Source organism: Miscanthus floridulus, chromosome 11 (genome assembly GCF_019320115.1).
Source record: "Miscanthus floridulus cultivar M001 chromosome 11, ASM1932011v1, whole genome shotgun sequence".
NCBI classification, from domain to species: Eukaryota; Viridiplantae; Streptophyta; class Magnoliopsida; order Poales; family Poaceae; genus Miscanthus; species Miscanthus floridulus.
This window is the reverse complement of record NC_089590.1, coordinates 93,381,467-93,408,710: the sequence shown is the minus strand read 5'-3', so window position 1 is coordinate 93,408,710 and position 27,244 is coordinate 93,381,467. Positions and strand designations below refer to the sequence as shown.

Below are 27,244 nucleotides of genomic sequence, written 5' to 3'. Positions count from 1 at the left end.
CAACAATCATCCACAGCGGGTGGAGGCGGCGGCAGAGGCGTCGCCTCCGTATCCATCGGCGCCAGTCGGTCTTCAGCGGACCCCGGCGCCCCTTCGGTCCTCTACAGGGACAGTGGCGTCGCCTCCACCTCCCCGTGCTCCACCACGGCCGCCGAGCCTACCGGGCTGATGGTGCGTTTGCCTAACGCCCGCGCCTCGGGCGTGTCGACCTCGGCCCCAGTGCGGGCAACCGCCGGCCCCGGGTTCGCTTCTCCTCCCCTTCCCAAGGGTGCTGGGCTGCTTGCCGACGCCCCGGGCGCCACCTCCACGATGTTAGGAAGGTGGTCTAGGGGACCTCGCCCTCCCTCGCCCTTGTCATTCCCGTCCGAGGCCTCCATCGACAACGACGTCGACGGGGATTCCTCCAACGGGAGACCATCCTTCCGTTGCTGACGGCGGCGCTTATCCAATTCCTCGCGCACGAGGATGTGCTTCATGTGCTTCACCGCCTTAGCATCCTTTCGCTTCTTCTGTGCATCGGCGTGAGCGCGGTTGATCGCCCGCCGCCCCGCGTCCTCGGGAACGGGTGATGGAGAGGAGCGCACGTCCCTCATCCCCTGAAGGAATGACAAACGCGCATAAGAAAACAAGGGATAAGGGGAGATTGAGGAGGCTCAGATGCTACAGCGGCACTCGACTTACCAGCGAAAGGAACCCCCATGACGGTCGCATCATGAAAGGGGTCAAGTTGCCGCCCCTCAACTTCGCATCTACCGTCTCCCCCACCCGATGGAGAATTTCCTCGTCGGAGAGGGCGGAGGAGGACATCCGGGTGCCCTCAATGGGCTCACCTAGCTTCATCTCGAACAACCGCCGCCGTCGAGCCATCAGCGTCAGCACCCTCTGGCAGTGGAAGGCGGCCACGACCATAGCTACGGTGAGGCTATGGCCCCGCAGCCTCGCCAGCCCCTCCAGGAGCAGCTCCAGCTTGGGCTGGTCGACCTTCGGGACACCCCACTTCCATTTCTCCGGGCAACTCCCCACAATCCGCCCAATGTAGGGGGGAAGTCCTCCGTCGTCATTGTGGAGGTAAAACCAACTCGTGTACCACCGGCGGTTGGAGGACGCGAGTTGGGCCGGGATGTAGAGGTGCAGGCGGTCCTGACGCACTTGGAGAGTGCAGCCTTCCTCTTACCCGACGTGCCCGTCAGCTTAGTAGTATGCCCCGCTCGGAACAGGTGGAGCCACAACTCCCAATGGGGAGTGATCCCTAAATACCCCTCGCAGACGGCAACGAAGATAGCCGCCTGAGCGATGGAGTTGGGATTAAAATTGTGGAGCTCCACGCCGTAGTAGTGCGGGAGCGCCCGCATGAATCGGTCCACCGGGACACCGAGGCCGCGCTTGTGGAAGGAGACGAAGCTCACGACGTAGCCATCGTGGGGCCTCGGCTTCAGCTCGCCGTACGGAGCAATCCACTCCGGCCTACTAGGGTCTGTCACCAGGCGGAGGAGTCCACCGTCGACAAGCGACTGGAGCATCTCCTCGGTGACGTTCGACGGATCCCAAGGGTCCGCCTCGACAACGACGATGTTGCCGGCCATGGGTGCGATGGAGGAATCGGGTGCGGCGATGAGTTTTTCTCTCTCCCTCCCACGCTCTCACCTTTTTCTCGCTTTCTCCCTAGGCTCGCTCTTCTCTCCTCTTCTTCCCGGCACCCGCTGCTCTGGCGACGGCTCGACGGAGGCGGTGCTAATGCAGGCAAGGTAAGACGAGGAGGGGCGAGACTCCTCGAGTATTTATGCAGGGAGGAGGCGAAATGAACGGGCGACGAAATCAGGGAGGTTTTTCCCCCGTCCGGCGCGGTTAACCACGAGTCGATTTTGTCGGCCCACGCGCCCACGTCTCCCGCATTAAATGCGAGGACAGTTATGTCCCATCCATCACATCACGCTCGGCCACTATGGCAGCAGGCGTCATTTTGCCTCCCCATGAAACCGCCTCAAAAGGCACGCCACCCGTTGCCAAGCCAATAGGGAAGATATTCCCTGCGGCCTGTTCCTTTCGTAGGAAGGAATTAGGCTCTGAGCCTATTACGATCCAGGGGTTCGAAGGCTAGACCCCAAAGGGTTTCGACAGCCGCCCCAGGATAACAGAGTCAGGGGCGACTGCGGGCAAGCCTATATGGGGCTGAGGCCCAAGCAAGCGAAACGCTTGGGACACCCAAAGTCGTGTCTGAGACCGGCAGGAAAGTATCCGAATGGGATCCCACCGTAGGGAGGCACCGAGCCACCGAGGCCCAGCGAACGGCCTCGGCACCCACTAGAGAAATCCTCTGGTACTCTTGGAGTGTGTCTCTGGACCGCTAGCCGTCCCCTAACGAACAGGGTTTGGGCCTCCACTCGGACTACCCGATAACAGCTCAACCGGAAGTGCCACCGCTCGTGCCCATCGAGGGTAGCGAGGCACATTTCACCCCTCCTTCTGAACAAAAAGGAAGCGCGAGGGTCGCATAAAAAGTCAGGGAACCTCCAATGGCCTTCTCGCTCTATGCAGAGGCTAGGGGGCTCCTCCTGCAAATATGCCGAGACCCCACGACCCGGGCTCGCGCCCAAAGGGGCCTCGGCAAACAAACCCTCACGCGCGAGGGGCGTATAAAAAGCCAGGAGAACTCCCGACGACCCTCTCACGTAGAGGCTAGGGACTCTTCCAGTAACCTTGCCAAGACCAGAATGGGCTCGGCAAATAAACCCTCCGTCCATACAAAAAGGACATGTGAAGATCAGATGAAAGGGCCAGGACACCCAAGACAAAGACAAACGGTCCAAAACCGCGCTAGAGGTTTCGCTACAAACACGATAAAGGGCACCGAGCCCGTTATGGTCCAGGGGTTCGAAGGTTGGGCCTCCAAGAGGTTTCAATAGCCGCCCTAGGGCAACAGAGTCAGGGACGACATTGGGGCAAGCCTACGAATGGCCTAGGCCTGAGCGAACGGTCGCTCGGGGCGTCCTAAGTCGTGTCCAAGACCGGCGGGGAAGTATCCGAATAGGATCCCACCGTAGGGAGGCACCGAGCCACCGAGGCCAGCGAACGGCCTCGGCACCCACTAGAGAAACCCCCTGGTACTCTTAGAGTGCGTCTCTGGACCGCTAGCCGTCCCCTAGCGAACGGGGCTCGGGCCTCCACTCGGACTACCCGCTAACAGCTCACCGGAAGTGTCCACGCTCGTGCCCATCGAGGGTAGCCTGGCACATTCCACCCCTCCTTCCGAGTGAAAGGAAGCATGAGGATCATACCCAAAGTCAGGGGACCCCTAATGAACCTCTCGCTCCGTGCGGAGGCTAGAGGGCTTTTTCCTGCAGCCTCGCCGAGACCCCCGCAACCCGAACTTGCGCTTGGGGGCTCGACAAATGCAATAAGAACTACTCGTTCAGACGCAAAAATGAAGAAAGCCCCTGGAGGAGTAACTTCACTCCTCCAGGGGCTCGGGGGCTACACCCGGCGGGTGCGCTCGCGCGCACCCACCGGAACCACAAAAGACAAACCCCAATTCCTATGGGGCAGGTATAAAACAAGCCTCAGCAAACCCTCAGGGGGAGTGCATGCACTCCCCCCGAGGCTGGAGGGCTACTATCGGGTACCTTAGAACGGGGTACCCCAAGCAAACATCGAAAGGATCGCTAAAGTCCCATCTAAAAAATAAAAACTAGAAGGTAAGTCGTGGGCCCCTCACCCGCCATGATCGAGCCCACTAGGTCCTCCTCCTCGCCTCGAGCCTCGAGCAGGAGGTTGTCGATGTTTTATCACCGATAGCCTGCCACGGGGGTACCCGGGGCAGTATGTTCGGGCTTCGGCGTATGCCGAATACGATGGTTAACGCAAGACACAGTCGATTTATCCTGGTTCAGGCCCTCGATCGTAGATCGAGTAATAACCTTACGTCCAGTCGGCCTTAGCCTTTGCGTTGGATTGATTCTCAAGTGTTGTGTTGTACAATCGTTCTCCCTGTCTTAGGAGCCCTGTTTTATCACCGATAGCCTGCCACGGGGGTACCCGGGGCAGTATGTTCGGGCTTCGGCGTATGCCGAACACGATGGTTAACGCAAGACACAGTCGATTTATCCTGGTTCAGGCCCTCGATCGTAGATCAAGTAATAACCTTACGTCCAGTCGGCCTTAGCCTTTGCGTTGGATTGATTCTCAAGTGTTGTGTTGTACAATCGTTCTCCCTGTCTTAGGAGCCCTGCCCTCCTTTATATAGTCAGGAGGCCAGAGTCCTAGTCGGTTTATAATGAGATATCCTAGTAGGATTGCTTAATAGTTATACTACTAAGATTACAGGGGAAGAATCCTAGTTAGACTAGATCTTCTCTGTCCTTTGCGGGGTATCCTATGGGTCCCGCATCGACAAGCCCCCGAGCACTTCATGGTTGAGCTCTGAAAGTCTCGCTCTGCTCCTTCAAGTCTTGTTGAGTAGGAACAAAATGTCATCCGAGTGCTTTCTGGAGTGAAACCTTGTAGCGCTTCTTGGGATCTTTGAGTCGCAAGTGCTTTTTGAAGAAAAAATACATCCATCTAGTTGTAGCCCCCGAGCCTCTTGCTATTTGGAACAAGGAGCTGGAGGATCTTGTCTTGAAGTTGCTCTGATTGTTCGTTGAAGTTTTAAAAAGAGCTCGAATATGGATCGTTCCGGGTTCTTTTTGTCGTAATGTCTTGAAGTGGTCTGCGTTGAGGAAAACTTTTGGTGACGTGCGCTTTTTCGAGGAAAAAGTGCACTCACTGAGTGTAGCCCCCGATCCTCTTGCTATTTGGAACAAAAAGTTGGAAGGGTCTTGATCTTTTATGTTGTTTGAAGAATTTGTGTTCTGAAGTAGTCCCCGAGACTTGGATTATTTCGTTATCCGAGTAGTTTCGCGGCATGTAGCCTCCGAGCTTATGTCCGGGTTCTTTTTGTTTCAGGAAGAACTCGGATGCGAGGTCTTGGCGTATTCTTTGATAGTCTGCTGTTGCCAGATGTAGTTGTATTGTGGTGGTTGAGCGTAAATGCCTTTTGTTCACGGGTTGTACTGTGCTAGTATATTCTTCCGAATATGCCCGTCTTCGAGTACTGTTTCTTCTCGCCTGAGTCATCCATTATTGAGTCCTGTCTTTTCACTGTGTCCTTTGTTGGGCTTATTTCGTTGGTGCTCCTGGTCCATGTGCGCCGATCCTTTGGCCTATAAATACCGTCCCTGGAGTGCTTGTTTTCATCCATTGGACATTCTGTTGAAACCTTCTTGGTTGTGAACATGGTAGTTTGTGAAGTAGAGCAGCCCCCGGGCGTATTTTGTAGTTCCTGTGTGTCTTGTCGTAGCTGGAGGAAGTCTTGTGATAGGGATTAGAGGTAGGCTAATCCCGCGACAGCATTGTGCCAGGATGTACGTGGTGGTAGTTGGAGGAAGTCTTGTGATGTGGGCTTCGTTCCTTCATCCGGCAGTTCCGGGTTGATCCTCGTCGCCTGTCTTGAGACCGTCCTGGTGCAGATCAACATCATATCCAGCATCACATCGGTCTTGGGTAGACAGATGCCCACCGGCCTTCTCTGCTCCATGTTGCCCTGCCGTGCTGCCGATTTCCGCCTTGGATGCACTGCGTTCGTCCTTTGAAGAAAACAGTGTAGCTGATGGCGGTCTGTCCTTCCGAGTAGCAATTTGGGACACGTAAGTCGTTCCAGAGCCTAGTCGTGTCCGTGTTCCTCTTTGCTACTTTGCTTTTCGTGGTGCCGAGTTCATTGGGTCTTGTAGGTTTTGTAATCTTCTATTTTTGAAGTTGCTTGTAATGTAACGAATCTTGTCTTCTGAGTTGTCTTTGACTCTTCTGTTGTGATCCCTGTCATTCATGGGACTACCGAGTTCTTTCTTACATAACCGGGTTCTTTTGTTACTCATGAGGTAGCCCTTTCTTTCTTCTTGGTTCAACGAGTTGTTCCTGTGGTCATCTGATAACCCTGCTGTGTTGCTGCGCGGATAAGTCTGAAATCTGTCCGTTGGTTCGTACCGTTGTGTGGATTCGTGCCCTCCGTCGTTTTAGCTGCATCGGTAAATGGACCGTTGTTTTCCCACGATGTGCTTTAACGGGCCTTATGGGCCGTTTGTATCACTGAGAAATCTATTTAAAGACCTTTTATCTTCTTTCCCTTGTCACCCAGCTCTTTCCTTTAAACCCTAGTTCTCAGAAAACCGCCGCCGTAATTGTTGTTATCGCCCGAGCTCCATCGTTCTAGCTTCATCCTCCTTAGCGCCTTTGTTGCTTCCACCAATTCATGGGAAAGAAGAAGACCGCAAGCAAATCTCAGGCGACCTTTGTGGACGAGGAGTCGTCGCTTTCTTAGATCGAAAAACAGGAGTTCGTGGCCATGAGGGCAGCTCAGAAGGTTTGGCCGGCTCCAACAACCAGTGAAGACCAGCTGCGCGAGCTCGTTAGTGATGGCTTGATCCAGGACAAAGTCATCGCTGAATGGAGAGTTCCGGGCGAGCATCGGGTTCCGGCCCTGGGTCCTGGTGAGATTGTCCTTTTTGTCTCTTTTGTCCGCGCTGGTCTCTGTCTCCCTGCTTCTGTCTTCCTTCATTAGTTTCTTGGGTATTTCGGGGTTAGTTTGAACCATCTAACCCCCAATGTCGTTCTCCATCTTTCTGTTTTTGTCCATCTTTGTGAAGCCTTCCTTGGGATTCCTCCTTCTCTATCTCTTTTTCGTTTTTTCTTTCGCCTGAAACCTCAACCCCGCCGCGAGGAAACCAGTGTCCTTGGTGGTTGCGGGATTCAGTTTCGCCAGGGTCTCAAAATCAAGTTTTTTGATTATGACCTGGTCGATTCTGTCAAGGATTGGCGCGCCGAGTGGTTTTACGCTGCCAATTTGATCCCTTCTCTTGTTGTCCACTCCGGATCCGGTCCTGTGGCGAACGACCGGTGGGACAAAAAGCTTGAGTCTCCTGCTGAAATTCAGGCGATCCAACCTCTCCTTGATAGGATTAGTACGCTGAAACAGCAAGGATTGACCGGCTTTGGTATTGTCTCAAGTTTTCTTCGTCGTCGGGTTCAGCCCTTGAAGGAGCGGGGACATCTCGGCTTTGAGTATTCTGGGGCCGAGGATTCTTCGCGCATGGTCCCAGCTCTTGAGCTGACCGGTGAGGAGGTACTCGAGCGTCTCCAGAAAATGCTGAAAGGAGTGAGCGTCATTCCTCCTGCCGTCCCTGAGTACTCGGCCAACAACCCACCACCAGCTGTGAGTTGTCTATCCTCCTTTTTCTTTTTATTTGAGTTCTTTGTGTACTCTTTCTGCGTCCGTTCTTGCTTAGTTCTTCTTTGTCTTGGTGTTTTGTCTTTTCTTTGTAGGTGCTTGGTCGGAATTTTGTTGATCCGATCCGCCTTGATGTTCTCCCTGCTGTGGCGGAGGCCGGGGATCATCTAGCCGGTACTTCTGTAATTAGTAAGTCTCAAACTTTTACAGCCCTTCCTGGGGTATCTTTCGGATCTGATGATCTATATGAAGAGTATGTTCCTCGTCTAGTCCCTCGCGGACCTCGCAGCGTCCCGAAGAGGGGGCGGATGGACGGGTCTTCATCTGGCTTGCCTGTCTCCAAGAAGCCTCGCAAACCAAGTACTCCTTCAGGTACTCCAGTTGTTGCTAGCATGCTCTTAGGTGAGCACATTTAGTACTTCTTTGTTCTTTTATTTTCATGTTTCTCTCATGAACCGAGTACTTTTCACCTCTTTTTCAGCGGGTGCTCTGGTTTCGCTGGCTGAGGAAGAAGAGGATGATGAAGTCCCCCTTATCACGCGGCGGTGAGTTGTTTTTCATATTCTTGTCGCATTGAATTTTTCCTCTTTGTTTTTAATCTTAGTCTTGAACTTTTTTGAAGTAATCAGAGGTCGGGTGTGAGTTTTTCCGATGCTCTCACGCCGACTTCTTCCGAAGCTCCGGGGTCGAGTTCTTTAGTTTCTTCCGCCCCGAGCTGTATTGCTCCTCTGGTGCGGAGTTCTTCCACGGCTTCGGCTCCGGCTTCTTCCGTGGCTCTGTTGTCGGCTGTCCCGCTCCCGTCGCTGGGTGACGGGGACGTCTTCGCCGTCGTGGTTCCCCCTGCGAGGCCTTCTCTTGGCTTCGCAAGGAAAAAAGTAGTCGGGTGAGTAGATTCTTGCTTCGTCTTTTTGTCTTTTATCTTCCTTCCTCTGGTTCTTATTGGTGCTTCCTTTTATCACTTTTCAGTGCTTCGTCTTCTCTAACTTCTCCACCGACTTCTTCTCTGCTTCCCGCTGTGCCAACGAGTTCTGAGCCTCGAGACTCACATCATTCTGTTGATGAAGTCGCGGCGGGGGCTTCAGAGCTTCCTGGCGGAGTTGCGGGCTTGGTCGCTCCGGAGGTAACTGTGGCCGTCGCTGCCGGGTTCTTCTGGGGATTTGGCTCCGGCTTCCCTGGAGGTTGCTCTGGTCGCTCCTGCTTCGCCCCAGCCAGGCTTCTCTTTCCCCTTCTCTTGCCTCCGGCGGCCCTTCCCTGTCCGATGATGTGGTGCAACAATTCGATGCCACTCATCGGTTATCGGAGCTGACCGCAGCCTGGGGGAGCTTGTCGACCCTCGCGACTTCTTTTGGTGAAAAGCTCCAGGTAAATTTTTCTGCCACTTTTCTTTTGCATGCTTGTTTTTCTTCTATCCTTACGCCCCGTTTCTCTTTGCCTCTTTCTGCTCAGTCTTTTTCTCGTGATCATTCTGGCTTCTTTTTCTCATCTGAAAATGAGAGGAAGTTGTCTTCGGAGGTAGACGCTCTGAAAGCCGATCTTGACCTTCTCCGGGCTGAGTTGGAGACGGAGCGCCAGTTACACCAAAAGGAGGAGAAAGCCCTTCGCGCCCGGGTTGTGGAGACGGAGAAACAGAGAGATGCTGCGGTGGAGTCTGCGAAGAATGAAAGCAAAGGTGCCGCGGGTTCTGCCTGTTTCTTCTTGTATTTTGACTTCTTTTTCTGCTGACTTGTTCTTTGGTGTTCTGTTCTAGCTCTCCGAGTTGAGAAACAGAAGCTCTCGGAGAGTATTGATGAAATGAAGGCCCTTGTCCGTTCTAGTCATAATAGAGCCGAGGAGGTAAATACTCACGCTGAGGAAGAACTCGCCCTTGCTAGGCTGATTAGGCGTGGAGCTGACAGAGATCTTGTGCAGGCCCAAAAAACCATTGAAGGCCTATCTGGGAAGCTGGCGACGGCTACCGAGAATTGGAATGCCTTGTGGAAATCTTTTCGTTCGGTAGCCGACGTCCTCCGGACTTCGGCGGATGACGGGCAATCTTGGGCGCAGTTCATTCCTCGGATTCCGACTCGTTTCCAAGAGTTCGCGAAGAGGTGCGCCCAAGTATGTACCAAAAATGTGCTGGCCCAGGTCCGGGTCCTTGCTCCGGAGGCGCCTCTCTCCAAGATAGCGGAAGAAGCTGAAAGCCAAGAATATCTTGACGCCGTTGAAAAGATGGAGCCCGAGGTCGAAGATCTAGCCAGTAGGATTGTAGATGGTTTAAATATTGACCTTTCCCTCTCTGATGACAATGCCTGACTCGCTTGAGCATCCCCTTGTAATATTAAACTCCTTTTTAAATGAAGATTCTTTATTCTTGTTGATGTATTCTTTGCTTGGGTGCGGTTGAAGTTATTTGACTTGTTGAGTACCTTGTTCTGTTCCCGTCTCTGCTCCGCAAAACGGCTCTATGTGTTATTCTTACGGGGCCCCTTGATTTGTCGGGTACTTTTCTTTTATCGTTCCTTTGTGATTCGTTGAGTGCTTTGTCCGTGTGATGACTTTGTTAGATGTAGATCTTCGCGTTAGCAACCTTTCGCCCGCACTATGTAAAACGACTCGGTATAGAATGCAGCTTTGATAAACTTCGGCATCCGAGTGCTTTCTTGAGTGGTGCTTGTGCTTTTTTGAAGAAGAAGTACCTCCATCTGGTTGTAGCCCCCGAGCCTCTTGCTTTTCGGAACGAAGTGCTGGAGGGTCTTTTGAAGTTAGATTTCGGTCGGCTTGGTTCATTTGCTTTTTGTTTCGGGTGTTAGCTTTTTAGCTACCCTCATCGGCGAGCTCAAGCGTCTTTTCAGCTATTTTGCTCTCGGCCGGAATGCTCAGGCATGTTTTCAGCCATTTTGCTTTTTGTTTCGGGTGTTAGCTTTTAGCTACCCTCATCGGCGGGCTCAAGCATCTTTTCAGCTATTTTGCTCTCGGCCGGGATGCTCAGGCATGTTTTCAGCCATTTTGCTTTTTGTTTCGGGTGTTAGCTTTTAGCTACCCTCATCGGCGGGCTCAAGCATCTTTTCAGCTATTTTGCTCTCGGCCGGAATGCTCAGGCATGTTTTCAGCCATTTTGCTTTTTGTTTCGGGTGTTAGCTTTTAGCTACCCTCATCGGCGGGCTCAAGCGTCTTTTCAGCTATTTTGCTCTCGGCCGGGATGCTCAGGCATGTTTTCAGCCATTTTGCTTTTTTGTTTCGGGTGTTAGCTTTTAGCTACCCTCATCGGCGAGCTCAAGCGTCTTTTCAGCTATTTTGCTCTCGGCCGGAATGCTCAGGCATGTTTTCAGCCATTTTGCTTTTTGTTTCGGGTGTTAGCTTTTAGCTACCCTCATCGGCGGGCTCAAGCGTCTTTTCAGCTATTTTGCTCTCGGCCGGGATGCTCAGGCATGTTTTCAGCCATTTTGCTTTTTTGTTTCGTGAAAACAACTCGTTGGAAGTCATGACAAGACATGCTGTGGATGAATATCATCTTTATTGATCATGAGTATAAACTAATACATATGTTTTTGAAGAGTATTGTCTTTCGTTGATTGTGAACATAGGTCCTTTGTGGCTTGCATGTCTGCTTTTCCCTGAGTTGTTTTTACGCATGGAATCTTCTTAGCTGGCTGATGTGCCATGTATTGCTGACTTCTTTTCCATCTTCGGTTATTAACTTGTATGTGCCGGGTCCGGTGACTTTTGTGACAATGAACGGGCCTTCCCAAGGACTGAGTAGCTTATGTCGTCCATCAGTCTTTTGTATCCTTCTTAGCACTAAGTCTCCGACTTGTAGTGATCGAGGTTGGGTACTTTTGTTGTAGTGCCGTCTTAAACCTTGTAGGTATCTAGCTGATTGAAGGGTAGCGTTTATTCTGACTTCTTCTGAGCTGTCGAGTTCTAATCTTCTTGTTTGTTCTGCTTCTCCTTCATCATATTGTTCTATTCTTGGGGATGTCCAGATCAAGTCGGCGGGTAGTACGGCCTCTGACCCGTAAACTAGGAAGAAAGGTGAGTGGCCTGTTGCTCTGCTTATTTGAGTTCGTAGCCCCCATACTACTTTCGGTAGTTCTTCAATCCATTTGGACCCATAGTCCATTAGTTCTTCGTATAACCTTGGTTTTAATCCGGCTAGTATGAGTCCATTAGCTCTTTCTACTTGTCCGTTGGCTTCTGGATGTGCAACAGACGCATAGTCTATACTGAAACCACAGTCTTGTGCCCAGCTTTTAAATTCTGTAGCTGTGAAGGGGGAGCCTAGATCTGTGATGATTCGATTTGGCATGCCGAAACGGTGCATAATGTCTTGGATGAACTCGACTGCTTTGGTTGCGCTGTATTTCGCGAGTGGTTTGTATTCAATCCACTTGGTAAACTTGTCAACCGCCACAAAGATGTACTCGAAACCGCCTTTTGCCTTTTTCAAGGGTCCTACTTGATCTAGCCCCCAGCAGGAAAAAGGCCAAGCGGGTGGGATGCAGATAAGATTGTGAGCTGGTACATGGGCTTGTCTTGCAAACATTTGGCAACCTTTGCATTTTCTGACAAGCTCTTCTGCGTCTTTCAAAGCGGTTGGCCAGTAGAATCCGGTGCGAAATGCTTTGCCAACCAGTGTTCTTGAAGCGGCATGATTTCCACAGCAACCTGAGTGTATTTCGTCTAGGATCTCTTTTCCTTCTTGAAACGAAACACATTTTAGGAGTACTCCTGATGATGCTGCTCTTCTGTAAAGTTTATCTCCTACTAGAACGTAGTTTTTGCTTCTGCGAACAACTTGGGTGGCTTCTGCCTTATCTGCTGGTAATTTGTTTTCTTTGATATAGTCAATGAAAACTTGAGTCCATGAAGTGTTGATTATCAATATCTGAACGCCTTTAGCCTGAATTTCATGTGTTGTTTCACCGGGTTGTTTGATAGAGGGAACTGATAGCTCTTCTATGAACACGCCGGGTGGAACCTTTGCTCTGTCTGATCCGAGCTTGGCAAGGACATCTGCTGCAATGTTGGAATCGCGTAAAACGTGTAAAATTTCTAATCCTTGGAAGTGTTTTTCAAGTTTCCGTATTTCAGCACAATAAGCACCCATGTTTTCTTTGGTGCAGTCCCAATCTTTGTTGACTTGGTTGATGACCACTGCTGAGTCGCCGTATACGAGTAATCTTTTTATTCCGAGGGTAATCGCGACTCGTAGCCCGTGGATGAGGGCTTCATATTCTGCTTCGTTATTTGTAGCTTGCCATAATATCTGAAGGACGTACTTGAGTTGTTTTCCTTCTGGAGAAATGAGGAGAACGCCTGCACCGGCCCCGCCTAGTTTGAGTGATCCATCAAAGTACATCTTCCAATGGTCGAGGATGGTATCTGATAAGGGCTGTTGAATCTCTGTCCATTCGGCCACGAAATCGGCGAGGGCTTGAGATTTGATTGCTTTCCGTGGGGTGAAATTGATGTCCAGAGCTCCAATTTCAACTGCCCATTTGGATATGCGCCCTGTGGCGTCTTTATTGTGTAGGATGTCTCCAAGTGGAAAATCTGTCGCTACGGTAATCTTGTGGCTTTCGAAATAGTGGCGAAGCTTCCGAGAGGTAATGAGTAGAGCGTAGAGTAGTTTTTGTACATGTGGGTACCGGATTTTGGATTCTGACAGTACTTCGCTGATGTAGTATACTGGACGTTGCACTTTATACGCGCGCCCTTGTTCTTCTCTTTCTATGACTATTGCTGTGCTGATTACGGTGGGAGTGGCCGCGATATATAGCATCATATCTTCATCTTTCTTTGGAGGTGTCAGGATAGGCGATGAAGTGAGGTATTCTTTAAGTTTTTTGAAAGCTTCGTCGGCTTCTATTGTCCACTCGAACTTGTCTGTCTTCTTTAGTAGTTTAAAGAAAGGTAACCCCTTTTCGCCGAGTCTTGATATGAAACGGTTGAGGGCCGCCATGCATCCTGTTAGTTTCTGCACATCTTTGACATTTCTAGGTGGGCCCATTTCTGTTATAGCTCGAATTTGCTTGGTGCTGGCTTCGATCCCGCGCTGACTGACCAAAAATCCGAGTAGTTGTCCTGAGGGAACTCCAAATACACATTTATTTGGATTCAATTTCCATCTCCATTTCTTCAAGTTTTCGAAAGTTTGCCTTAAATCTTCAATTAGAGTGTCTGGGTTTTTTGTTTTCACCACCACATCGTCTACGTATGCCTCCACATTTTCACCGATTTGATTCCCCAGGCAAGTCTGGATAGCCCTTTGGTACGTGGCGCCAGCGTTTTTTAGTCCAAACGACATGGTCTTGTAGCAGTAGGCACCAAACGGGGTGATGAAAGATGTCTTGCTCTGGTCTTCTTCTTTTAGTGCGATCTGGTGATACCCTGAATAGCAATCGAGAAAAGATAATAACGCAGATCCTGCTGTCGAGTCAACTATTTGGTCAATGCGTGGTAGCCCGAACGGATCTTTTGGGCAATGTTTGTTGAGATCTGTGTAATCGACGCACATACGCCACTCGTCCGTGTTTTTCTTCTGTACAAGGACCGGGTTTGCTAGCCAGTCTGGATGTAGGATCTCCTTGATGAACCCGGCTGCCATTAGTTTTGTTATTTCCTTTTTAATTGCCGCCTTCTTGTCGGGTGAGAATCGTCGTAGCCGTTGTTTTACAGGTTTGGAGCTTTTGTTAACATCAATTCTGTGCTCAGCCAACTCTCTTGGGACTCCTGGCATGTCGGCTGGCTTCCAAGCGAAGATATCTTTGTTGTCCCGAAGAAAGTTGGTGAGCGCGAGTTCCTATTTTTCCGAGAGGTGAGCACTGATAGTTGCTGTCTTGGAGGTGTCGCCCGTGCCTAAGTCGATTCGCTTGACGTCGGCTTCTTTTGGTGGTGCGATGATACTAGGTTTTTAGCTGGTATTTCTAATTCTTCTTGGCTTGTTTCTGCCGCGATTGTGGCTATTTCTTTTCTCCCATTGTCAGCTTGTGCTTTGGCTGCAATTTGGATTGCCTGGACGTCGCAGTCAAAAGCGCGCTTTAAATCGCTTCGAAGAGAAAGGATACCGTGGGGTCCTGGCATCTTTAGTAGTAAGTACGGATAATGTGGTATTGCCATGAATTTGGCCAGTGCTGGACGTCCTAGGATTGCATGATATGATGAATCGAAATCGGCGACTTCAAATTTGATAAACTCTGTTCGGTAGTTCGAAGGAGTCCCAAAGGTAACAGGTAAAGTAATTTGTCCGAGTGGCATGGCTGCTTTGCCGGGTACTATTCCGTAAAAAGGTGTGCTTGTTGGTGTAATCATCCCGGCGAGTTGTAGTCCCATTTTTCTTAGAGTTTCTGAAAAGATGATGTTAAGCCCAGCTCCTCCATCGATTAGTACTTTGGTGACAGTCATACCAGCTATAGTCGGATCCAGAACCAATGGATAATGGCCTGCGTTTCCCACGCTAGTCCATTGGTCTTCCCTGGTGAATTGGATAGGATACTGTGACCAATTGAGGTATCTTGGAGTAGCCGGTTCTGCTGTCATAATGGTCCGCAGTGCTAGTTTTTCTTGATGTTTGCTTCTGCAATCCGGAGCCCCTGAGAAAATCACTGCTACCGTTCCCCTAGGTTTTTGGAATCCTTTGTCCTCGTGGTCGTCCTCTTCTCTTTTCTGATTGTCCTCTTTGGTGTCTTCCTTATTTTTTCTTGTGTATTGATCTTTGAAAGTATAGCAATTTCCAATGGTGTGTCTCCCGTTAGGGTGCAATGGGCAACGTATGTTTTCAATGTCATCATATCTTCTGGGTTTGGTAAACTTCTTTGATTTGTCGGCCATTGCCACAGTATTGTCTGGTCTACGTTTTCTTTCTTGATGTCTGCTATTTCGATGATTTTGCTTGTCCGAGTTGTCCTGGTTGTTTCTGTCCGGGAACCTTTCTCGGGTTTTTTCTTCTGCAGTAATCATCTTTTCTACTGTTCGTCTGAATTCTTCGTTGTTTCTTGGATTTTCTTTGCAGAAGTCTTGAAATTGCCACCTAGCCATGATTCCGTGAGAGAAAGCTTCAATTACTTCTCGTTCGGTTATGTCATGCACTTGGGCTCGTAGTTCGCCGAATCGTCGATAATAATTTCTGAGACTTTCACCTCCCTTTTGCTTGAGTCCTTTTAATTCTGCATGGGTGATTGGATGTGTAATGATTCCTGCAAAATTTTCACAAAAAGCTCTTTGCAAATCCTCCCAATTTCTGATAGATCCTGGGTTCAGTTTGTCGAACCATTGGAGAGGCATGGCTTCCAGTGCCATGGGAAAGAACAGGGTTTTGATATCGTCATCTCCTCCGGCTAGTTCGATTGATTGTGAATATATTCTGAGCCATTGCCTTGGTTCAGTTTTGCCATCATACTTGGAGTGGTTAGACGGTTTGAATTTGTGAGGTAATCGTGCCATTGCAAGCCTGTTCGCGAAACAGGGGAATCTGTCGTGTGTCTTGGTTTCTCTGAATTCGGATTCGGCACCTTCTTCTGGCCAGCTGTCGTTCTGACGGGAATAATCTTGCGAGATTGTCTGGGTAGGTACCCTACTCCTAGTCTTCCTTGGTTGTTCAAATCGGTGACTCTGATTATGTTCCTTCCTACTTCCTTCGTCATGGCTTCTACTTCGGCCCAAGTCTTTCGAAAGCGGATTTCCTTTGATTTTGATCTTCTTGCCTGTGGGTTGTTGATCTTGCGGGTAGTCTTGATCGAGCTCTCTCTTCATGCGTTTTCGGGATCGTTGGTCGGAGCAAGTCCTGGAGCTGTTCATACTTGTCACTGGGGTGTGAAGTTTTTTCGAGTTCTTCTAATGCTTCTCGAATCTTATCGTAAGGTGTATTCACCGTGTGTCTCCCCTCTACTTCTCGTTGCGATTTTCTTTTGTCGTACTCAGCCAAATCTGACTCGTATCTGATCCAAGCTTCCTTGCGCTGCCTAGCACGGTGTTGACGCCCTTGCTTTAACTTGTTTTTTCTTTCTCTAGCTTGTTTCTGACTATCTGTTTCTCCGTCGTAGCCTTGGGCAAAGGGTGATATGTTGGATTCTGATTCATCTGATGATCTGACATTGGGTGCTTCTAGGGGATTTAGTGGTGACCGCGGTCGTCGAACCATGAGCACTTCTCGCGCATGAGTCGCTCTGTTATTGGTGTTAGCTTTCATGCTGTCAGAGTTGCTAATGACTTTAGTGGATGCCTCGGTGTCGTAGATCGAGTCTCCTTCTTGGTAGGGTAGAATTGCTGTCGTCGTCGTGCCGACTAGTTGGGTATTGCTGTCCTCAGGAACAGAACCTGGCCAATGGATGATGCAGTCTTGGGATGTTATTGTTAGCACGAGGCCCTCCTGAGCTCCTGTCAGTGGTATCCCGCATCTTGGATTGAAAGATCTTTCGAACTGTTCTTGATAGGATTTTGCCATGTTGTCGAGCCCAAATGGAAAAGGACTCGACTTTTTGGAAGAATTCTGAGGGTAATCCGAGTTGTTTTGGGATGTGCTCTGGAATCTTGCCAAAAAAGAACTCGGATTCTTGAAAGCACTCGGATAAAACTTCGCCTTGATGTTTGAATTCGAATCGGATACGAGTGGCCGTGAAATCTGATTTGAATCGGATACTGAGAGCTGTGCGAATCTTCTGGTGAGCTGATCCGTTGTATTTGGTGAAATATGAAATTCTTTATGATGATCTGGATCTTTGAGGAGATGGCCCTGAAGCTTGCCATTGTTGTCTGCCTCGCAGATCCATGAGCCGAAGATGAAAGTTGATTCCGTCGGGAAGATTATGTTGTCGAGGTCCATCGAATTCTTGGATGCAAAGTCGCCGAAGTCCCCTACCTGGCGCGCCAGCTGTCGATGTTTTATCACCGATAGCCTGCCACGGGGGTACCCGGGGCAGTATGTTCGGGCTTCGGCGTATGCCGAACACGATGGTTAACGCAAGACACAGTCGATTTATCCTGGTTCAGGCCCTCGATCGTAGATCGAGTAATAACCTTACGTCCAGTCGGCCTTAGCCTTTGCGTTGGATTGATTCTCAAGTGTTGTGTTGTACAATCGTTCTCCCTGTCTTAGGAGCCCTGCCCTCCTTTATATAGTCAGGAGGCCAGAGTCCTAGTCGGTTTATAATGAGATATCCTAGTAGGATTGCTTAATAGTTATACTACTAAGATTACAGGGGAAGAATCCTAGTTAGACTAGATCTTCTCTGTCCTTTGCGGGGTATCCTATGGGTCCCGCATCGACAGAGGTCTCGGCATCCTGACGCAAACTCCGCTTCGTGCGAGGCTCTCCAAGGAAGGCCTCGGCAGGGAACGCCGTCTCCGCCTCGCCCGAGGCTCTCCAGGGAAGGCCTCGGCAGGAGGTGCATTCTCCTTATCGCGCGAGGCCTCTCGTGCGAGGCCTCAGCAAGGAGCCTGATCTCCGTCTCGCGCGAGGCCTCATTCTCCGTGTCGCTCGAGGCCAGCTCATCCGCAGCCCGTCGCCCCCCGCCTCGGTCGACCCTCCCGACAGCGCGTCACGTCTCATTAATACTTTAACCACTCCCGCAATCTCAGCTGGACGGTGGCTCAACGCCACAGAATGGCCGACGCGACCCGAGGTCGCATCAGCGCCATACCGATCGGGACAGGGCATGGCGGGGATTACCGACCACTGTGTCCTAATACTGTGTCCACGATCAGCGCCATACCAGCTGGGACAGGGTACGACGGGGATTATCGGCCACTGTGTCCTAACGCTGTACCCACGATCAGCCGCCCGCTCAAGGCCTCGGCACTGTACACTAGGGCCTCGGCGATCTTGGGGTTCGTGCCTGCCGAGACCCCCCCACCGCAGTGCAAGCCTCGGCACTGACCAAGTCTCGGCCTCGCGCACAGTCCGTCCACAGTGGCTTGCACGTTCGCCGCCGCGTCCACTCCGAGGCATTCCCGGGGCTCCCACGACGCACAGGATCTGATGGAACAACCACGCCGCCCTAGTACTCCAAGGACGGACCACTCCTACGACCACGCCGCCACAGGAACAGGCCACAAGGCTCAGACGTGCCACCCCTATTGGCACGACGCCGCATAGTAATACATGTACTGTCCTTATCCTCCCTTCAACTATAAAAGGAGAGGACTTGGGCCACTTAGGGGGCGGACGACGAAGAACACCTGGTAACGCACACATTCCAGCCGCTTGAGAGGAACGTCTCAGACGGCCCACACGACACCCTGCCGAGACCTGGGACTGGTTCCCTCTCTCCCTTAGCTTGTAACCCCCCTACTACGAGCACTTCGGTGCAAGGAATACAAGATCGACTTCTCAGACTGGACGTAGGGCTTCGATTGCCTGAACCAGTATAAACCTTGTGTCTCTTTGCATCACCATCCGGAATAGGGAGCACGCAGAACAAATTCACTGGTTGGTTGAGGACCCCCGGTCCGAAACAGCGACACCGCGGGAAGATTTGTCTTATTGTGTCACGCCCCGGACGCCTAGGGAGCGACGCCAGGGAGCCCCTGGGCATCAGTAGCCTGGGGATTGTCTTCTTGTGCCCAGGCCTTAGCTGGCATCGTTAGCCAGGCAAGAGCCAAGGGCTAGGCCCGAAGGTGCCGTAGATCGGGGAGCCCAAGGCTCGAGAAAGCCCTCGAGCCTCAGGCGGAAGCTGTGGTCGAGTCAGGCTCGGTCAGGTCTCTTTGCCAAAGGGTGCGTGGGAGCATGCCCGACGGGCTCGATCCCCCTGAAGGGGTCAGTCGGGGGGCCTTCTTCATTCGGGAACCATTGAATCCGAAGCTTAACATGCATGTATATTAGGATCTCGTCAGGTGCCTTGTTACTGCTTTCTGGAATTTGTTCGGGATTGAAAGAGGCCCCTACTGTAGATAGAAAAAATTGTTTTGATTGGTTATTTATTTTTGCGTACCAAAATTTGTGATGAGAATGTGCTATCGGATTACAGTAGGATGAGGTAGCTGTTGTTGATTTGGATCTAGAATAAAATATCCCAATTTCTAGGTCATGGTACTGAATAGCAGAGATTGTATTTGGTCTCCAATTGATTTATTCCTGCTCTGATTACAACTCTGGAGGTATCATGCGTTGAATTTGCCCATCATAATCATTGGACTAGTTGGCTATCAGTTATGCTGTTGAAATTTCCAGTACTACTGTGTGAAATCCACAAGTAATTATTTTCCTGTCACTCTAATCTGATCCTTCATGAATAGATGCTTACAATTTCCACCTTCCCCTGTTTGGTAGTACCACAAATGGTGCTTGTTAACTTGTCACAGCACAATACTTTTTCTTTCCAATTTTTCATATCTGTAATAGGAATCAGTTCTGATGATAAACCTTGCAGTTTTGTTGTCGTCTTGTGCTCACCGGCAATGGAGTATCGTCCAAGAGGCAGCTTCATGAGCTGGGTTCAAGATGTGGATGGTGCTACAAGTTTTCCATTTCAGCCATCTTCACACCCACTACACCCTGCGTACCACATGCAGTTTCGTATGCCCTATCCTCACTTCATGGCAACCTCGCCAACACCAGGCAGTACACAGAAATTATAGCGCAATATATAACAGTTTCTAGTCCCAATCATTGCAATCTATATACAAAAGGAACTGTAATTTCCAGACGCTAACATTGTCTCTCATATGAAGCTACATTTTGCAAACTAATGTCTATGTTGATTAGTGATTTTTATTCATAATAACTAGTGCTCCTAGTGGAGTACTGTCCAGGGTCAACAATACCAAAGAAGGTACAAGGATGAGCAGCAGCAGATCAGTGCATAACAGGGACGCATGCAGTGTGCAAAAAATTAGCTGGAGCTCACCAACGCCAACATAATCAGTAACCCAACTCCAAATCCCAAACGAACCCAAACCCTATTCCACCAAGAACAGGTACTAACTTTTTAATCCACCAAATCCGCCAGAGATATGGGACGATTTCACAGGCTAGCAGCGCAAATACAGTCTGTATGAATCTAATTAGCCGAATCCTGGAGCAATTTGGTGGTGCTGCTTTGCTTCATTCGGGAGAGTTGTGGCGGCGGAACGGCGTCGCCACGAGATGCTCGTCGAACCAGCGGAGAAAAAGCGAACGGGAGAGAAAGAAAAGCGACGCAACTTTGTGGGCCAAGCCCGGGCACCAAGGACATGTACCCAGCGTTGTAAGTCTTGGAAGCCCGGTCTCCATGGCCTGTTACTTTATTCTGAGGTCTACGTTTGTATTAGTCCCGTTGGGAAGCCTTAAGACTGACTCCAGCAGGCTACCCAAACATAAAAAAAAAATAAGTCACGCACAGTGGATTTGCCTATCAGATATCGGCTCTAACAGCTGACCCAACCATAAGACGTATTCTGGGTACCAGGCCAAAGGAAACGCAAAAAAACGTCGCCTCTCTCCTCGCTACGCAAATCTCCGACGGTGGAGCTCGCCCGCGGAAGCAAGGAATGGCCGAGCTTCCCTTCCCTCTCGGCACACACGGTCGCCGCCTGGGAGCACCACCTCGGCCCGCCGCTCGCCGTGCAGCACAAGCTGAGCCAGCGTAGCCTTGGGCCGCTACCGCCGTCGGGGAACTCGAGCTCAAGCTCGCGCGCGCACTCGCCGAACCGAGCCGAGCGTCGCCGACGCCGTCCGCCGTCGTGCTCTGCTCGGAGATGCACTGCTCCAGCCACAGGCGCCCGCACCGGAGCTCCGGCTTGGCCTGCTAGAGACGAAACCGCAGCCAGCCCGTCGCCCGCCGCTGTCAGGCCAGCTCCGCCCGAAGCCGCCGCGTCGAAGCACCGCCGGAGCCGAGCGTCGAGGCTGCCACCGTCGCCGTGCTCTGCCCTACTCCATCCCTTCCCCTCCGGTCTGCATCTTCCCTTCTGCCCTCCTCCTCTACTTCACATCAGTACCCAAGGAGGTCCTGGCCGCCGCGCCGTCGCTGTCGTGCAAGGTGCGGAGCGTGGAGTTCGACCTCGTCGTCACCGGGGACGACGCGTGGCGTGGGGTGGCGAGGGTGGCGGCCGCCGTGGAGGGCCGCGACATGGGTGTCCTCGTCAACAACACCGGCACGACGTACTTGTGCGCCGCCTACTTCCACGAGGTGGAGGCGCCCGTGTGGGAGGCCGTGGCGCGGGTGAACGTCGAGGCCACGACGGGCAAGGCAGGCAGCTCGGCGGCGTCCTCGGCCGTGCGATCGTCCTCCGCTTCGGATGGGCTCTGCCTTTTGCGTCGCTGTTGGAGAGAGCTGAGTTACGGATGCGTGACCTTTTATTGTGCATAACCCAAAATCGTGAATGGGTATCGTATTTAGGTCTCCTTTGTTGGAGACAGTCTAATAAGCCCAGAAATGCTCTCCTTGAAGCTTTCGACGTTGCAGATGCGTTCTTTCTAGGCCTGCAGAGCCTAATAAGGAGCCTGCTCCCGGCTTCTTCATAAAAAATATTGATTTCAGTCACGGCTTTCTTTCGCCGCATGCAAGCGTCTTCTACGGCCGACTCCACCGCGTTGCCTGCCCGTTGCTCACCTTCCTAGCACGGGGACGCTCGCCGCGAGCAGCGATGTCGCCTCCACCACGGGGGACCGCACCCGCCCACCCTATCACCGGGAGCCACGCAACAGTTCGTCGGTAGACACACAGCCGCTCGTCGGGGCCACGTAGCCACCCGCACCGCTGACATCCCCCTCCTCCCCCGCGCGCCACTCCGCGGCATCGAGCTCCGCGTCAACAAGCCTCCATTCGTCCAAATAGCAAGTAGATGCTACGTTGAAAGCACATGTTGCAAGAGTATATTTCAAGTGTTTTCAGAGGTATGTTGCAAGTTTGTATATCAATGTTACAAAAGTAAATCAGGAAGTTGCACATGTTGTAATGACTATATACATATGTTCTAAGTGTATGTTCCAAATGTTACATCTGTTCCAAACGTATGTTGCAAGTATTTTATCTGGATGTTGCATATACATGCATGTTACAAGCATATGTTTCAAGTGTTTCATACCTATGTTGCAAGTATTTCGTCTGGATGTTGTATATGTTTTGCAATGATTTTCAAGTGTTTTAAGGCATTTTCGCAAGTGTTTCATATGTTTGTTTCAAGTGTTTCATCTATCTTCTTTTCTATGTTGCATCTGTATGTTTTAAAAGTAGATTGGGTGTTGCACATATGATGCGCGTGGAAAGTGACAGGCAGCGTGGGTGACATCCAGCAGCGTAGGAGGCCCACTACTGGAGCACTCGCTCGCTTGCTGTGCGGGCACCGTCCGGATGCTGGCTCGCTGTGCTATTTATTCCTAGTGTGTGTAAGACTGTCTCCAACAACGACAACCTAACACATGGCACCTATTCCATCTTTGGGTCACGGCACAGGGAAAAGGTCACGGACGCAAAACTTACCTTCTCTAACAGCCACCGGCCCCGCTCGTCCGCGCTTGCTCGCGTCGGCACCGCTCGCCAACGGTGGCAGCGCCATCGCGCCCGTGCCGACCACGCTCACCCAGCCACGACGCAGTCGCAGCAGCAGCAGATCCACCACCGACGCGCGCCCCGACGAGGAGCGCTGGATCCCGCGCAGCAGGAGGCGTCCTGCTCCTCCCCACCGACGCCGCCAAGATGCGCCGCTACTCCGCGCTGCCCAACGGTGGCCGCCAGGAGACGCTGGCCGACCGCGCGCATAGCTACCGGGGCGTCCTGCTTGTCGTCCTCGCCCCGCTCGCGCTCGTCTCCCTCGTCCTCCTCCTCATGCCGCGCTCGCCAGCCACCACGGGCGTCGCCACGAGGTCCGGGCCCGCAGGGGCTAACAAGTACGCCGTCATCTTCGACGCTGGGAGCTCCGGCAGCCGCATCCACGTCTTCCGCTTCGACTCCAACCTGGATCTCGTCCACATTGGCAGCGAGATCGAGCTCTTCGTCCAGGTACGCTACCTGTTCGTCAATTGGATCTGGATCTGGTTCGCGTCTCGTGATCTCAAAGCTCCCTCCCCTCCCGCGACCGCCGCTTCTGGAGCAGGCGCGACCGACGGCTTCTGGAGCAAGCGCGGGTCGTCCCCATTCGGCGGCGGTGGAGGCGCGGCGCGGATCTGGGGCTGCCCACGTCTTCTCCTTCCGGTCGTGGTGGTGGGCCGGGCGTTGCGGGAGATGCAAACAGACCGAGCGAGGACGCTTATTTGCCTTCCACGTTGCCTTGGACGCAAAATGGGTCATGCCATTGCCTACTTCGTTGGAGCGTGTATTTTTACCGGTAAAACACTGTGCGTCACACATTTTGAGTATAGGTCGCGTTATGCGTACCCTCTTGGAGACAGTCTAAGGCCAATTTCAATGGGAGTTTCATAGCATTAAACGAGCTGACATCACAAAGAATAGATGAAAAGAGATGATAAAAATTTCATGGATGAAATGAGTTTCATGGAATAAAACTCATCTACACTCTTTCTAACATATCGAGTCTTGGAAACTAGTAGGCTGGCCTAAGTGTGTTTGCTCACCCGTAAGCATTTACCACTGTCATTTGTACGTGACAAACATTAGTACACGTGATCACGTCTGTGGATCGCTGTCGCGACCGTGGAACGACTTGAGCTCATATACCAGCCGTGCCCAGTCACCACAGGACGAACCGCCCTCCGCCACGGCCGCCCGCGCCGCGGCCCCGAGCTCCCTGGATCTGGCTCTCCTCGCTGCGACCGCCTCCTCGTCCTGGCCATCGCCGCCCATGAGCCTTCCCACGGCGCGCGCTACCGCGTCAGCCGGCACCACGGCCTCCAGGTCCGACTCGCGCGCCACCTCCCGCACCCGCACGCCCACGCGGAGCACCTCCACGAGGAACACCTCGTTCAGGAACTGCTCCGCGCGGAGCGGCCACGTCGCGAGCGGGACTCCGGCGGACACGGCCTCCAGCACCGAGTTCCAGCCGCAGTGCGTGACGAAGCCGCCCACCGCGTGGTGCGCCAGGATCTCCGCCTGCGGCGCCCACCGCCCGGCCACCACCATGCCGTGGCTGGACGCGCGCTCCTCCCGCTCCGTGCAGCTGCCAGTGCCATCCCCGCGGGGCGGCGTCGGGATCGTCCAGACGAACGGCCGGCCCGACGCGCGCAGCCCGGCGGCCAGCTCACGGAGCTGGCTCTCGCCTAGCGCGCACGTGCTCCCGAAGCACACGTACACCACCGTCCCCGCGTCCCGGCCGTCGAGCCACTGCAGAATCGGGTCCCGCTCCGTGACGGCGCGTGGAGGTGGAGACACCGCGGCGCGCGTGGGGCCGACGAGGAACACTTTCTTGGGCGTCCCGGCGAGCTGGCTCTGGTAGTACGCGGCGAAGTCGGACTCGAGCGCGGAGACGCTGTTAAACACGACGGCGCAGCTCTGGGCCTCCGCGGCACGGAAGAGAGGGAGGTTCGCCAGCGCCTCCTCGTTGACCTGCGCCCTGTTGACCCTCACGGGGTGCGGGAAGCCGCCGGGGACCGCGAACGGGCCCGTGAGCACCACCTCGGGACGGTAGAGATGGAGCGCGACCATAGCCGCCGCGGCGAAGGCGCCGATAGTGTGGAACGTGACGTGCGGCACGCCGCAGTCGCGCGCGACTCGCGGCGCCCAGTAGAGCACGGCGTCCGAGACGACCGCCACGGGCCTGCGGCCGTCGTGGGCGCGGATGGCGGCGGTGAGCGCCGGGGCCAGGGCGGCCTCCGCGGCGGCGAAAAAGGTCGGTGCGAAGGAGGCCTCGTCCGGGAGGAGGGAGAAGTCCTCGTGCCCGCCGGGGCAGCGGAGCGGCGCCGCGTGGACCGGCACGGACGCCGGCGCGAGGGCCGCGAAGTGTGCCGTGGTGACGATGGCGGCCGTGGTGGCGGTGGCGGCGGCGACCTCGTGCTCTGCGCGGGAGGCTGCGGAGGAGGCCGCCGCCTTGGCCGCGAGCGGGACGAAGTGGCTGCGCGCGAGGAATGGCACGAAGACGAGGTGGAGAGGCGCGTCCGGGCGGCGCGCGGCGACCGCGCGCGATCGCTCGGCCTGCGACATGTCCGAGGTTTGGTGTGTCGTGGGCTGTGGTGAGGCTGGCCGGTTTGCGGAGGATGGACTGGACTGGGCTTCTTTTCAGGGTATTGGGTTGGGGGAGACGCAGATGCGTGTGGGACTAGGCCCCCTGAACTGCCGGTCATGAGAAATGTGCCTTGGATGGGCTGTTGGGATGGTGCGTTCCGTTTGTGAGTTGATTTGATGATGGGGACTGTAACCGTTGCATCCATGCACGAGCACACAGAAGAAATTAGATAAAAGAGACTTGAGATGAGTAGTATATTTGTCTCCAACACCGTTACCATCGCTGATGTAAAAGCTCTCTGCCCATTTCATATTTTTAGGTTTTTCAGTTGCCTTTTCAGTGATTGTCGGTGTTTCGAGTTGCCACCGACTAGTAAATTTTTAATATTACGTATCTGGCTCGGACGGTGTGATAAGAGGACACGAGGTTTATACTGATTCGGACAGAATGTCCATACGTCCAGTTCGTTGCTGCTGCTCGTGTTACTAGCACTGAAAGTTCATAGTAGGGGTTACAAACAGTCGAGAGAGGGACATGTCCTAAGTCTCTGATGAGAGGAGCGAACGCGTGGCGAGAGCTCGGCCGCTTCCCGGCTGTGTGCTTGTGTGTTCTGATCAGTTCGGGGTTTGATGAGTTCCAGTCCAAATCGATGCGATGTGTTGTCATGTCCCTTATAGGACGCTCTGCTTTCTCTTTTATAGGCCAAAGGAAAGCACGGGTTACCGTGGAGGGAAAAGAGGAGAATGAGAAGGAGAAGAAGTCCTCCAGGATCATTGGGTCCTTCTTTTTATTTACGCGGGTCCCGCCGACCTTGTAGACGTCAACAGGGACAGCTCCACGCCGCGGCCCTGTTCGTCACTGGCGCCATGCACAGGCGTCGTCTCCTGGTCATGGCGCTCCACTCCGTCCTGACAGACGTCATGGTGAACTGACACGCCTGTCAGTCCTCGTATGAGGATTAGGCAGAACAGCACCGGTACGTCCGACGCTATTCCTGATGTGACTCCCTAGGTATGGCCCGTCACGGCTACGGATTATATTGGGGCGTGCCGATCACCTCCCTAGTGTCAGAGCTTTGACATAGGTCCATTCGCTTGGACCTAGAGTGGTTGGCGGCAGTATAGGTCTCCGTCGGGAGAGATGGATCCCCTGGCCTTGGGGCCGGTCGAGGCGGAGTCCCCCCCAGAGGCTGGGTGAGGCGGAGCCAGCCCTCAGAGGTCGGGTGAGGCAGGCCCCGCGGCCTCGGTGTTGAGCGAGGCGGAGCCCGCCCTCAGAGGTTGGGCGAGGCAGAGCCCGCCCTCAGGGGTCGAGCGAGGCAAAGCCCACGGCTTCGGTGTCGGGCGAGGCAGAGCCCGCCCTCAGAGGTCGGGCGAGGCGGAGCCAACCCTTTGAGGTCAGACAAGGCGGAGCCAGCCCTCAGAGGTCGAGTAAGGCAGAGCCCACGACCTCAGTGTCGGGCGAGGCAGAGCCCATCCTCAGAGGTCGGGCGAGGCGGAGCCCATCCTCAGAGGCTGAGCGAGGCGGAGCTTACGTACCTGGGGTCGGTTGGAGCTGTAGTCATGCTCTTGACTGCTCAGATGAATTAATGTTGATGGTTATTAGCTCCTCTTCGGGTATCCTAGTATTGGTCCCCGACAGTGATACAACTGTATATGCATTTTGACATAGTAGTATGTATGAGTATGGTATGAACTATGAAGCACTGAAGCTGAATGAAGATATCATATATGTAGGGCCTCTTTGATATAGGGCCAAGGGGATGGCCGATGCTCCCTAGCTGCAACCCGGCCTATTTGATTTGCTTGGCCCAGCTAGCGGATAGCTTCGCGCGTGTAAAATGCACTCTCTCTCCTGCATCCGGAGAACACTCCTAGGGTTCGTTTCTTTGGAGCCAGGCTTCCTCTGTCCTCATGCGGGCGATTTTAGAGCGGCAGTGGCTCGTGCGGGCTCGCGTGAGAACAATGAAACTTCCTCTCGCGC

The 27,244-nt window shown here is 52.9% G+C and overlaps 1 protein-coding gene across 1 annotated transcript; it reads right to left on the bottom strand.

The window, feature by feature from the left end:
* Positions 1 to 23,659: 23,659 nt before the first annotated feature.
* On the bottom strand, positions 23,660 to 25,431 carry LOC136494763 (UDP-glycosyltransferase 73C7-like). Its single transcript, XM_066490937.1, has one exon. It carries the CDS (start codon positions 25,240 to 25,242, stop codon positions 23,773 to 23,775), a length of 1,470 nt encoding a protein of 489 aa, XP_066347034.1. The 5' UTR covers positions 25,243 to 25,431; the 3' UTR covers positions 23,660 to 23,772.
* Positions 25,432 to 27,244: the final 1,813 nt, after the last annotated feature.